The 13,749-nt window shown below is 36.6% G+C and overlaps 1 protein-coding gene across 1 annotated transcript in view; it reads right to left on the reverse strand.

Annotated features, from left to right (window-relative positions):
- Positions 1-2,415: 2,415 nt before the first annotated feature.
- Positions 2,416-13,749, reverse strand: part of CDH8 (cadherin 8) — a 334,233-nt gene continuing 322,899 nt past the window's right edge. Inside the window, exons 10-11 of the mRNA XM_028095485.2 lie at positions 4,279-4,530; positions 2,416-2,909 (exon numbers count right to left, since the gene is read on the reverse strand). Of these exons, the coding sequence (XP_027951286.2) occupies positions 2,416-2,909; positions 4,279-4,530 (746 nt within the window). The remainder of the gene's footprint in view (positions 2,910-4,278; positions 4,531-13,749) is intronic.

Here is a 13,749-nt window from a genome sequence, read left to right on the forward strand (position 1 = left end):
TATTGTCACAACTACTATGAATAATCTGCATCCACTAAGTATTTGTTTTAGACACTGTGCCAAGCCGAAGTCACTTTGGACTATCACTAGGACCTCAAGAAAAAGTGTCCAGTAGCCAGAATGATAAGCATAAAACATGAACTATTCTTAGGCAATGGGAACTCAGTGACTCAACTAAATCCCTGGATAGTTATAGATTCTAATATTCAAACATTTTGTTTCTGCCACAGTGGAGGCAGTCTTCAGGAGTTGGCATCTTTGGTATTCAAGCTAAAGTCATGCTCCTCCCAGGCAACCCCAAACCAAGAACTGAGATGGCAAGGGAACTAGACCCCAGCTACTTGTTCCCCAATGAGAGATCCCTTGTCAGAGAGTCTTTGACTCAGAACCCATTTGGCAGAAGTTGGTCAGGTCTGTTTTGTAGCGTAGATCTCTGTTGCTAAATCCTACTCACTGATCACTCTACTTCTACAAGTTTTAGACCTGTATCCCTGTCTGAAGTCTTGCCCTGCTCATTCCTGCTTCTTTTTTCTTTTAATCTTAACTCTGTTTCAGCTTCTGTTGTCAGGAGGACCCAACTGACACAGCTGGACTAGCCTTTCCATACACCACGTTCCTTTAATGTCCCTGCTGGTAGCTTGCTGTGTGATCACTGCCAGGCCATTTCACTTCTCTGCTTCTTTATAATAAAGACTCTTACAAATCAAAGTGATCTTGGGATGATTTAGTTGAACATTCTAGATTTCTAATTAGAGTTGGTGTCTCTCTTAACAGATCTTCATCTGATTAGAAAAAAAAAGTGATGACAACAAAGGTATTTATAAAAATATATTTCACAAAGTAGGAAACAGTACAGGAGTTTCTCTGAATACAATACATGAAGTAAATAAACAATATTGCATTAAAGCAAAGTAGAAAATTAAAATGATCTGCATGTAGTACTTGATTTTTATCATACATTTTCTACTTCTAAATGGCAGGATTGTGTTACAAATTGAATATGCTCACATCTTCTAGTGCTGTTCTTTTTTGGAGTCTAAGACTTTCTGTGCATCACCATGAAGATCAGGGAGAGAAGTGCTATAAAACAAAAGCAGTAAAATTATGTACAAACCAGTTCCTGCTCTAAAACAATGGGGGGAACTTGAAGCGTGTTTATTGGGCAGGGCATTGTGTAGGCATCTAAAAGTCTAGAGTTTAAATATTCACATGAATCAATATACTTTCAGATGTTTGTGCTTGTAGTAAAAACACCAAATACTAGGATTATGAACAAAATAGAAAACAGTCCAAAAGTTTCTCTGGGAAAATGCTGCTCCTGCCATCACCAGCCACAATAACACTTTCTACTCTAAAGAAACTATTAGCTCCCCCTTTGATAATATTGCCTGCCATACTCATCTCATCGAAATGTACATGTATTAAACATTCATTGTATATATATATATATATATTTATATAAAACAATCTAAAGGATTATTAATGGATATAATTTAGGTTTTTTTATATAGTCCCTTAATCTATAGATTACCAACCTTAATAAATAAAAGCATTAATGGACATCAATAAAATATTTATTTCAAGGATTAAACAAATAAATTCACGCGCTAGCAATAAAACCATCTGTCTCTTATGTAGTCCACTGTGTGATACAGTTTATCTTTGTGTCCTTGTGGAAGAAGATGAAGTGGAGGGAACGAGTAATCCTGCTTCCAGAAAACAAGCCTGTTTGAATGGGATTTCTCTCCTTCCACCACTGAGTTGGCAATCCCCACCCTGGAATGGATTACGAACATATGAATATTTTAAGGCTCGACACAATATTAAAGATGCTATTCAGTCTCTGATGAGTGGGGCCAACAGTTATGTACAATGTGTGGTCACCGTACCATATAATCTAGGAGGCCTCCCAAAACTCCAAAAAGTCATCATGTACAGCAGACCAAGTATTGCTTTATCATTTGTGGCGGGATCCTTATTGATGAAGGGGAAAAAATCATTTGCATTTATAAAAATCCTTGCAGAAGACACATATCAGCAGCACATTTCTTGCAGGTCCATTTTTCTAAGAAAGCACCTTTTAATTTTGATTTTTTCCTCTTTTTAAACCATCTCTCTAAGGATTAGCCAGTATCCCAATCTTTGTCTGTGGTGGTTAGGTAAATATCAAATATCCAAAGACTTCTAGACACTCCACATACTTTAATTCACACTCCACAAGATTTATAACCTCCTAACATATACTTTTTATTTTTATTATTAATTTTTGGTTCAACATTGAAATGTAGTTGAGTTTATAGATGATTGGTGCTAAACTTGCCTCTAAAACAAATAGCCACATTGGTTGTATCTAAGGGGTGTGACCCTAGAATATTACAGAATGCTCAGTTCCACTGATTAATTTATAATCCACTGTCAAGTTTCTTTGTCACTTTCACCAACAGAGTAGAGTTCTCCCAGTCTCTTAAAGCGGGGACCCCAGTCACTGAGGTAGTCAAAATTCTGGTCTGAGTCTGAGGTGGTGGACTCCAAGGAGCTGAGGGAGCCAGCCACAGACCCTCGGCCTTCATAGCCATAAATCTGAATGGAGTCATATGGCGGGGCAGTGGGGTCATTATCTGCCTCATGTAGCCGCACATTTATAAATTCATCGACATCAACCCCGTTCGGAACAGGAGCAAGCCCTTGCCTTGGCATAAACTGCAAATCTGGTTTAATATCCTTACGGGGTAAAAATCCATTAATTCCATCTGGGTTTTGTAAAGTCGCAATATCAAAAGCCTCTGTGTCTTCCTCTCCTCCTCCTTCATCATCATAGCGGATGATGTTTTCTCGTACATCTTCATCGTCTTTAATAATTAATGGCTCGTTTTTATGTCGCCGCAGAGTTACAAACAGCACCACGATGACTGTAGGAAAAGTGTGAAATAACAATTAGCTTAACTTGCAAATAATTTCACAAGCACTGCATCGTGTATGTTAAGAGAGAGTGGCATTGCCTTAATAATATTCATGTGGGAATTAAGTTAAACACTTTTCTGAAGGATGGGGATTGAATTCTGAATGAATATTATTCCAGGTTGCTTCTGTGTACTCAGTGGTGATGAAGCTGGATTAAAAGAGTAAGTTTGCATCTATCCGTGGTGAAAGCTCTGTGTAATACTGTTAAAAGCTCTAGAATAAATGGCACAAAATAGAAAACAGAACAGATAAAATAACTAACTTGCTGTGGCTCTTGGAAAAGCCATTTAAAATCCTTTGATTCCATGCCCTTCTTCTATACAGAAAAGGAGCAGAGTTAATCATATCTAGTATATTTTGTGTCTTATCAGCTCTTCAAGACTCTCTCCAATCAAATAATGTTCATTCACAGATGAAGTGATATATCAAGATGAACGTCAAATTGGCATGGACAATTTGTTGTCTTGTAGGAAAACTGGGGGTCCTCTGTCTCAGAAGGGAAGTCTGTGGGTGGGCAAAGGGAAATGGATACATACCTAAACAAGCCAGGTTAGCCAAATCAAACTTCATGGGGTTCATGGGGTAAAATATGGCTAGAAATAATATTAATCCAGACACTGGGTGAACAGGACAGATGCAACTGGAAAGACAGTAACTGACACAGTCTTTACTTAAAGACAGGATAAGGTACGACTTTCCTCTTGTGTATCTTCCTACTCTCTAATCTCATTTTTATAATTGGATATTTTTAATAGAAAAGTTACTAAAAAGCTTTCCTTAATTTGCAGTCTTCATTTTAATTTGATGTTGATATCAAGAAAATATCTGAGGAACACAGTGTAATTTTGAAAAAAAAAATTTTGTTTGCTTGTTTTCTTTTTATCTCACCAAACTTTGTGTTTGGATGGACTTAGCAACCCAATCTATACATTATTTAGGAAAAAGAGTATTTTGATACAGGGAGCCTCCCATTGCAGTAAATTGGTATATATATCAGATATGCAGGCCTTTTTATAGAATAGATGCTGTTGTAACCACACAAAGGTCCATCCCCACTTCCGCCACCATTATACTCTATCTTTTCCCTGGTGGTGGGATTGAAAAAGGCACTGAACTGTCCTCTCCAATTGGACGTTGGCTATCACAGCACTTTTTTTCCTTCACTCCTCCTTAGTGACCTCAAAGCTTGCAGAAATGCAATTCCTTTTCCCCAAAAGAATGCTGACACCTGACTGGGGTTCAGGTTTGCTGTCCTAATTTACAGTCATTTATGAACCAGAAAAATGATGACCGTTAAGCTATGAAGGAAATACGTACCTAGTAGCAAAATGATGCATGCTAATATGGCAATTAAGGCGCCCATACTGAGTCCAATCGGAAGGACATAAGCTTCAACATTACAAGACTGGACAACACCATCACTGCTGCAGCCACAGACACGGATGGTCAGGGTGCTGGTGCTGCTCAGAGGAGGATTCCCACTATCACTGATTATGATAGGTAAAAGATAGACTTCTTGCTTCTGGCGGTTGAATCCATTATGCTTTGCCAAAATGCTGAGGGAATTATCTGGAAAAAAGGGAAATTACAATAGTTGGCATCATTTCAAAATGGCTGCCCAAACAACACTTGTTTTTCTAGTTCATAAGTCCTCTGCAAAACTCAAGATAACCCAATTCCACTGGACCACTCAGGTTCTTTCCCCCTCCCCCCTCCCCACTTCCCCAGTTGGCATGGACCAAAGTATCTACACCCTGACAGGCTTAATAAATGAGGCTCCATGATGGACTAATGACATTTTACTATCACTTTATAAATACAAAAGATTTCTTTTATAAAAATAATTTTCAAGTGTTCTTTCAGAAGACACAAATCAACCCATATCTCCATACATAAGTTTAATTTTCTCTCATTTATCCTGGCAATGCAGAATTGGCTGGACAGAATTTCACCACATTTGAAAGGCATATTGAGGAAGCTCTGTATTAAAAGATAGACTATTTGACAATATGGCGTACAAAACAATGCACTTTGTTGATTCCCACAGGTACCTACAAAGAGTCTTTCATGCCCTTGCACATTTAAACTAAGATGGAACAAAAGTCCCATTTACTGCCAATTGGAGGAGATATGCCACATATATTAAAACTCTGTAGAGAAGACCGGTAGTAGTTACAGAAATAAGAATAAAATGAGAAGTGACAGAAGTAGATGTTATATTTTACATGTTATTAATTAATATGGAAAGATGTATTGGTTATCTAGAGCAATACTTTTAAGACATTTAAGCAATAATGAAGGGCGCATTTCAGTTCAAGGTAAAACTTGTCAGTGAGGAGTGATTGGACGCATGCTAGCCCTATGGTTCTCACAGTTTTACCCCCAAAATAAATTTTTGTGGTCATTGATGCCTAGCTCATGAACTATAGTCATACTGTATATATTAATTATTAATATTTTCTCATTTTGATTAATGAAAGACCTATATCTATTCAAAATGGGAACACAGATCTTACTGATAGTCTAGACAAAAGCAAATAAACATAATATTGGTTAATGTGTGTAATGTTATTTGGGCAAAAGGATTATTTCATTTAGGATTTTTTTTTCACGTATTGGCAAGTTTGTAGACCCTAGAACACCTGGCTACCTCATTGTTGACTATTAAGCAGGGATTCCAAGCTCTTGTTGTCCAATTCCTGGTCATCAGTGTCCTTCTGGCTTCCAGCACACTCAAATACGTGAACAGATATTCCACTCAAATGACATTAAATAAGCATGTTAAATTTTCTGTTCCATGTAGTGCTATATTAGAATTTCAAAAAAAAAGACAGCCATTCCCCAAAATAGATGTATAAATTATATTTACTTTTGTTTGAGATATCAGTGGATCTATAATGCCTTGCTAGTAAGCAAAGAGGAAAACACTTAGATGGTGTTAACATTATTTTTTCTAAATTTCTTCTGGTTTTGCCTCATTATTTAGTAATTTGAAGAGTGAAAAGAGGTCTCTAAGAGAGTTATGCAGTGATGTACCAAATGATCCAGTTATCTTTATTTCCATGACCTAGAAGGAAATACCACTATGCTAAAAACAGGAGAACATTATCTCACAACAGATAGAGAATATATAGCCATGTTTTATTTTCAGAAAGTGTGTGACAAGTTTGAGTACAGTTAATTAGTGCAAGGAACATTTGTGGATGATTTCGTATACTATAGTTCAAAACAGAAGATGGGGATTGTTCCTCAAGATGCAGTTAATAAAATTACAATGAGGCTTTTGTCTTTTTGTGGTTGACATTATTTATATGGGAAACTATTTTTCATATTCTCTCTTTAAAACAATCTATAATGATGATTTAGAAACTGCAGCAGGAATATTGCTCATTGCCAAAGAAAGCTGTTCTTTTTAGTACCTAGAAAAGCATTGGTGGGTCCACCACAAAACTCATATTTTTTACTATACCTGGCATATGCATATGTTGTTACTCTCCTATGTACAGAAAATTATTGACTGAGTAGAGGAAGTTTGTGAGACATTTTTGCCAAATTTTACCTGCTACATTCAGGCAAGTCAATTCCCTATCTGCCTACTCATTTCCTCCTCCCCCCTCTTTTTTTTTTTTTACTCTTTTTGATTGGTGTTTATATTTATTATTGACTTGAGTTATTTTATTATGCCAAATGAAACTCATTACCGTATACATTTAAAAAACAAATACCAGCATTTTTAACACAGTTCAAATTCGTGTATTTGAAATACCTTTTTTTCCTACGTGTTGCACATCTTCTACAAAGTTGTGGTTGGTTTCTTTAAAACTTATTTTGCCTTTTAATTTCAGAAAAGTTTAATATAGTCAATTTTTTCAATCTCTTTTAGATTAGCATTTATAACCTTATTTTTAAAATTGTGAATTACATAAAATATTTTTATAATGTTATCTTTCACATTTAGGTGATTGTAAGGAATTGGGTTTTTTCCTGTCCTGGTAATTTTCCTAAGGTTTATTATTGAGGAACTTACCCCTTACCCACTGCTCTTCAACACTCAGTGTCTCACAAGTCAAATTTTTGTGCATCCTCATCATTTAGGGGCTCTCTATTATGTTCCAAAGCTTTTTTTTTTTTTTTTTTTTATAATCCTCCATCAATACCGAGCTTTTTTATGTATGGAAACTTAATAATAAAACTTGACGTTTATTAGGTTATCTTCCCCATCATGCACTTCTTTAAGAGTATCTTGACTATTCTTGTTCATTTGCTAATTTCTGAGAAATAGAGAATCAGATTATCAAGTTCGATGGCAATCCCTCTAAAAACTTGAGTAGAAATTATATTAAAATATAAGTCCGTGTTGAGAGAATTGGCATCTTTATGATCTTTAGTATTCCATTTCAAGATTATAGTTTCCTTATTTCCTTTAATTTATGTTAATAAAATCTGTATTTTTAAATTTAGCTACAAGAGAATTTCACATGTTTGTTAGATTTATCATTGGTACTGTATATATTTTCTTGTTTTGATTATATTACCTTTTTAAAAGTGCACTTTGAAATCATTGTTGCTAGTGTATAAAGTGTAATTGTTTGGTGCATTAATTTTAATTCTAACAATCTTCTAAACTTTTCTTTTTGCTTATAAAAATATATCTCATCACAGGGTTCCACTTCAGCAAGACAATGTAAGGCACTCCACAGAACCGTTCCCTAGTGAAAATGGTGAAAATTATACAAGGAAAACCATTTAACATCTCTAGAAATGGTCCTGGAGGCAAGCAGCAAATGAAGAACCGTTTATCCAAGAGAATCTACCAAAGTTGGTAAGAACAGTGAGATCATGGTGTGTGAAGCAGAACCCAGTTCTGTGAGATGGAAATTCTACTCTAAACTGGTTCAGCCAAAAACACAGGGCTCCCCTCCCCTCAGCGAGCAGATAAAGGACTGTCTTAACCAGGAAACAGGAGGTGATAGCAGTTTGGGCCTAATCCTGGATATCTTGCGTTGAAACTAAATTTTGGGTGAGTGCAGCCAAGAGAGGGCTCTTCCTCACAGCCTGTTCTTGTGCAGCAGAGGCTCTCCCTGCGCAGGGCTCCACTGGGAATATAGGGCTTCAGTCGCCCTTGCCCTGGTCTATAAGGCAGTGATTACATGCTGGGAGGGGCCGGCCAAAAAGACTTGAGGCTACCGTCCCCCAGCACCAAGTGCTCGTCATCTACAGCAGATGCTTAACTCAGAGAAAAACATCATAGTTTCCAACTCAGCCCTAGAGTCAGTGGCTAGGAGTTTTGCAAGCAGAGGAGAGAGGAGACAGAGATTGGGGGAGGAACATGTCTGGGCAGAACAAATCTGAAATGCTGACCCGGAGAAATACTCTAGAAGGAGCCCAAGCTTGATTGGATTAGACTGTATAGCAAGGTTGGCCCCAAAATTGAAAATAGAAATCATCTGGCAATTAGTGGAGCTTTAACAATTGGGACATGGTCAGGGAAAGAGACAAAGAGAACCTTGCCAAAACCACTGTCATTCTAGAGTGACTGGTGCATACCTAAGGCTGGGATCCCCTGAGGTGAAGTATCAGTGGCTTAATACCACAGAGAGGAAATAGACTTAATGAAAACAGTCCAGCCAGTCATTAAACAAATAAGCAAGGAAAGAGCAGTCACAAGCTCTGGGTAAGGAGCCAACAACCAGATTTTTTATAATAAATTATCTAAAATGTCCAGTTTCCAACAAAAGATTGCAAGACATACAAAGAAACAGGAAACCCATACACCAGAAAAAACAAACAAACAAACAAACAAACATGCAAAAGAAACTATTCGTGAAAGCAACCAGGTATCAGAGTGAACAGACTTCTAAGGGGCCATTATAAATGGGTTCAACAAACTAAAATAAACCACAATTAAAGAAAAAACGGAAAGATAGGGTGATAATGTCACATCAAATAGAGAATATCAATGGATATTTTTGAAAAGAGCACAGTGGAAATTCTGGAGTTAAGAAGTACAATAACTGAAATAAAATATTAATTAGAGTGGCGAAACAGTAGATTTGAATTGGCAAAAGAAAGCATCCGTGGACTTGAAGATAGATGAATAGGCTGAAGAATGGAGAGGAAAAAAAGAATGAAGAAAAATGAACAGAGCCTCAGAAAAATGTGGGACACTATTAAGTGTGCCAACACGTGTGGAAGAAAAATGTCAGGAGAGAAAGAAAGGAAAAGGAAGAAATAAAGGTGACAACTTCAAAAAATTTTGAAAACATTAGCTTACACATTCAGAAATCTCAACAAACTCGAAGAAGGTAAACACAAAGAGATCCACAAAGGACATATCATAGTAAAAACAAAACAAAACAAAACAAAACTGAAAGCCAAAGACAGAGAGAAGGCTTTAAAGCAAGACCAAATTTACTCATCACTTGCAAGGGACCCCCCCCATAAGATTAACAACTGAAGTTTTATAGAAATAATGGAGGCCAGAGGGACATAGGATAAACATATTCAAAGTACTTAAAGGGAACACTTTGAACCAAGGATCATATATTCAACAAAGCTTTCTTTCCAAAACAAAGAAAAGAATATGACATAGGGACTTTGAAAATAACCAAAAGCTGAGGGAATTTGTCATCAGCCTTACATGCCTTGTAAGAAACAGTAAAGGAACTTTTTTGGACTGAAAGCTAATAATCCCAGATGATAATTCAAATCCACATTAAAAACAAAGAGCATCAGGAAAAGTAATTATGTCATTATAAAAGATGGAATACATAGTTTTTCTCCTTTTTTTCTTTTTAAAACAACTTTTAAAAAACAGTTGTATAAAACAGCAAGTATGTAATATATTCTGGAACATATAATATCTAGAAATTCAAAAGTAATAGTTGGATATTCCAGTATCCCACTTCCAGTAATGGATAAAACTACTAGGCAGAAATAAACAAGGAAAAAGAAGACGTGAGAGACAGTATAAACCAACTCTATGTAAGACATATCTACAGAACACTGCACCCAACAATGGCAGAATAATATCCTCCTTAAGTACACATGGAACATCCTGCAGTGTAGATAATATGCAAGACCATAAAATAAACTTCTGTAAATTTAAAAGGATAATAATGCAAAATATGTTTTCTGACCATAATGGAATTAAATTAAATGTGAGTAGTAGATAGAAATTGGGGAAACTCATAAATATGTGGAAATTAAACAGTGCTTTCTTTAATAACCATTGCATCAAAGAAGAAGTCAAAAGGGAATTTAGGAAATAATGTGAGACAATGCAAATGTGAAAATACAGCAAATCAAAATGCAAGGGATGCAGCTAAAGCAATGCTTAGAGGAAAAGTTATAGTTTTAAATGCCTATATTAAGTTTTTTCTTAATGTACTATACTAACTAGACTCTCTAACACAATTCTGAGTATAAGAAATTATGGCGACACCTGTACCTTGTTCTCGATACCAAAAAAGAAAACAGCTTTTGACTCTCGACATTAAGATGATTGATGGTGTTTATTGGAAGGCACTTTTTGTTATCATCTGTTTACTTGCACTCTTTTTTTCTCCTTGATTTTTTTTTTTTTCTTTCCAATGATGAGAAGGGAAAAGGCAGTCATATAAAGGACAGTTGTTCGATACCTCTAAACCTGGATTCTATTACATTATGGTATTATTTAAAAATCTTCTTTTCAATCCTTCATATTTTCATGCATTTCCAATTTCTGTCATCTTGCCTCTGCATTGCAACCTATTCTATCCTCGTGGCTTCTGCTCCTGATTTTTCCCTTACTGCATTTACTTTTTCCTTTTGAACGGAAGAGCATATCCTGATAATGATTTACTGGAGAAAAAAATTTTCTAAAACCAGAAAATCTATGAGGAAAAAAAGAGTGATCCCTGAAAGCCCATAGACATGTATGTCATGATTTTTTTAAATTTGAATTTCTTGAAATTGAGTATGTATAAACAGGATTGAGAAATGGAAGCGGTGTTTTATCAAGATTATTTACGAAGAGGGTGGAACAAAAGCATTTGGCATTCTGGAGGGAGGGCCAATGTCCAGGCGGAGAGCCGTGTCCAGTTGCTGCCCATCTCATGTATTGTTGCCGCATTGAGATGATCGGGTATCTTAACCTTATCACCTGGTTGTTGGATATTCTCAGTAGGTGAAATAGTCAAATATCTGCACTCCCTATATTTCCTCCAGCTAGGGATTTTCCCATTTTCTCATCCTCCTGGAATGTTTTGCTTATCAGCTTTACACCAAGGAAGATGAAGGACTGTGTGTCCAAAATCTTGCTTCGTACTCCAAACCCATTTGTCTCTGCTTATGACTGACTGTTGAGGGAAAGATCTTGGTGGGGAGGGAAAGTGGACCAGCAGCACCAAGCATACTTCAAATGACGGTATTCCCCAAACAGTGGTATCATTGGGTTCCTTACTCCTTGGCTGAGTAATACAAGGTCTACACCAAATAAATAGTGAAGGAGGGACCAGATAAATCATAGGTGTATAGGCTTGCTTTATTTCAGACAGTGCATTACATTATACCATTATGTATGAAATTCCCTTCAGATTCTAATAACAGATTCATTATAAATCAATATATTCACTTATATGTTTAGTTGTTGCCATTTTTTCCCTCCAGATTTACTTGTTAAAGAGCTTTACTGGAAGTAGTTAGAGGCTGTATCAAAAACAGCCAGCTTAAAATTCAAGTCTTAGAATTTTTATGCAATGGTTTTGACCTTGTAGAGAAAATAGATAATACTCAGTAAAATGTGTGTATTATCTCAGTAGAATCTAACCCCCTTGAGGGAGACTAGCCTTAGTCCAGGCTCTATTCCCAGCCTTCAGCACAGGACTTGACACTGAGCGAAGATCCTTATAACAACACTGGTCAGGTTATTTTATCCACTTTTATTTGGAATGTTTCGGTTTTAAGGAAGTGATCAACTCACTATACATTAGAAGCTTGCTAAGTCCATTTAGAATTTCTGTTACAAATTATTTTTCCTCCCATGTGACTTGCAAGGTCTAGCCTCTGTCTCATTCTCCTGCTTCATGTCCTACCAGTCCGCTATGTTCTAACCATCCTGGCCTTTTATGAGTCAAGGATCTTCACTCCTCGGCACTTTTGTAATTGCTCTTTCTTTTGCCTGATAATCTCTCTGCCCTCCCTTAGTTCTAATTTGAATAAATATTTATGCATTCTTTATGTCTATGCTTAAATGCCTTTTTTTCTCTTTTTGTGGATAATTTCCTTTACTAACTGTTCTCAACTTTCCCAGATAGATTTGTTATGCAATCTTATAAAAAAAAACTTTATATTTTCATCAAATCACTTATTACAAAGAAATAGTATACTAATAAGGATGTGATAGGCCCTGGGGATGCAGAAATAAACTGAGGAACTTAAGGGTAACAAATAACCAATTTAAGATGCATAATGAGTACTCAGCATATATTTAGGTGAGTAAAAGACTAAGTAATCATTAGCCACATTTTGTGGGTCTCGTGTTTATTTCCTTTCATGTTATTTTGTCTTAGGGAGTTATGGAATTATATATGATTCAGAATAAGTCCATGAGAAGGTTTGATTTTAGGCTGCTGGAGAGGATATATAGCCCGAGTCTATGTGGACATTTAAGAGAAATACTCATGGTTTCTAAGACTTAATCTGGGCATACCTCTTATCATGTAACATGAGCGATAAACTAAGAATGCTTAGATTCAGAGAAGACTGAGGGGAAGGATATCTGAAGTACCATCTCAGATATCTAAAATACATGAACTACCATCGTGCTAAGAAGTGCACACCAGAATTCCCTTTTACTGAGCTGAAATTGGATGACTTACTCTTATATTCAGAGGGAGGTGCATAGTCTGAATTAGTATCTAATATAGTTAGTTTAGGAGGAATGTCTTCTTTGATTGTTAATATTCAGTCTTTGAATCATTTGGAGTTGGCAATCAAAAGACCTTCCTTCACAGAACATTGATACCCTTATAAGAAAAGTTTCCTTTTATTAATAAACCAGTAAGTATTGTTACAGACTGAATGTTTGTGCTCCTGTCCCCCCTGCAATTGATATGTTGAATCCCTAACTCCCAGTGTGGCTATATCTGGAGATAGATCCTGTAAGGAAGTAATTAAGGTTAAATGAGGTCATAGGGTGGGGCCTTGAATTAGTGCCCTTATTAGAAAAGACACAAGAGAGCTTCTCTTTCTCCACCTATGGGTACACAAAGAGGAGGTCATGTGAGCACACAGCAAGATGGTGGCCCCCTACAAGCAGTCAGGAGAAGAGGCTTCAGAATGAAACATACCTTGATCTTAGACTTCCCAACCTCCAGAACTGTGAGAAATAAATGTCGTTGTTTAAGCCACCAGTTTGCAGTATTTGTTACAGCAGCCTGAGCAGACTAAAATAGTACTGTAGTCCCTAAGTAATTCTGTATGCATACTCCATGAAAAACACAAAGTCTAGGGCACCTGGGTGGCTCAGATGGTTAAGCGTCTGCCTTCGGCTCAGGTCATGACCCAGGGTCCTGGGATCGAGTCCCGTGTCAGGCTCCCTGCTCCTTGGGAGCCTGCTTCTCCCTCTGCCTCTCTCTCTCTCTCTCTCTCTCTCTGTCTTTCATGAATACATAAATAAAATCTTTAAAAAAAAAAACACAAAGTCTATCTAAAGAGATAGACTGTGTCTACCTGGATAATACTTTAACGTTATTTGTGTAACTTTCCCACAGTCGTAACTAATATCTTTCCTTCCATTTATTTTCT

The sequence above is a fragment of the Eumetopias jubatus genome, unplaced genomic scaffold (assembly GCF_037043125.1).
Source record: "Eumetopias jubatus isolate StellerSeaLion01/CBP00866 unplaced genomic scaffold, mEumJub1_p1.0 scaffold_10, whole genome shotgun sequence".
Taxonomy (NCBI): Eukaryota; Metazoa; Chordata; class Mammalia; order Carnivora; family Otariidae; genus Eumetopias; species Eumetopias jubatus.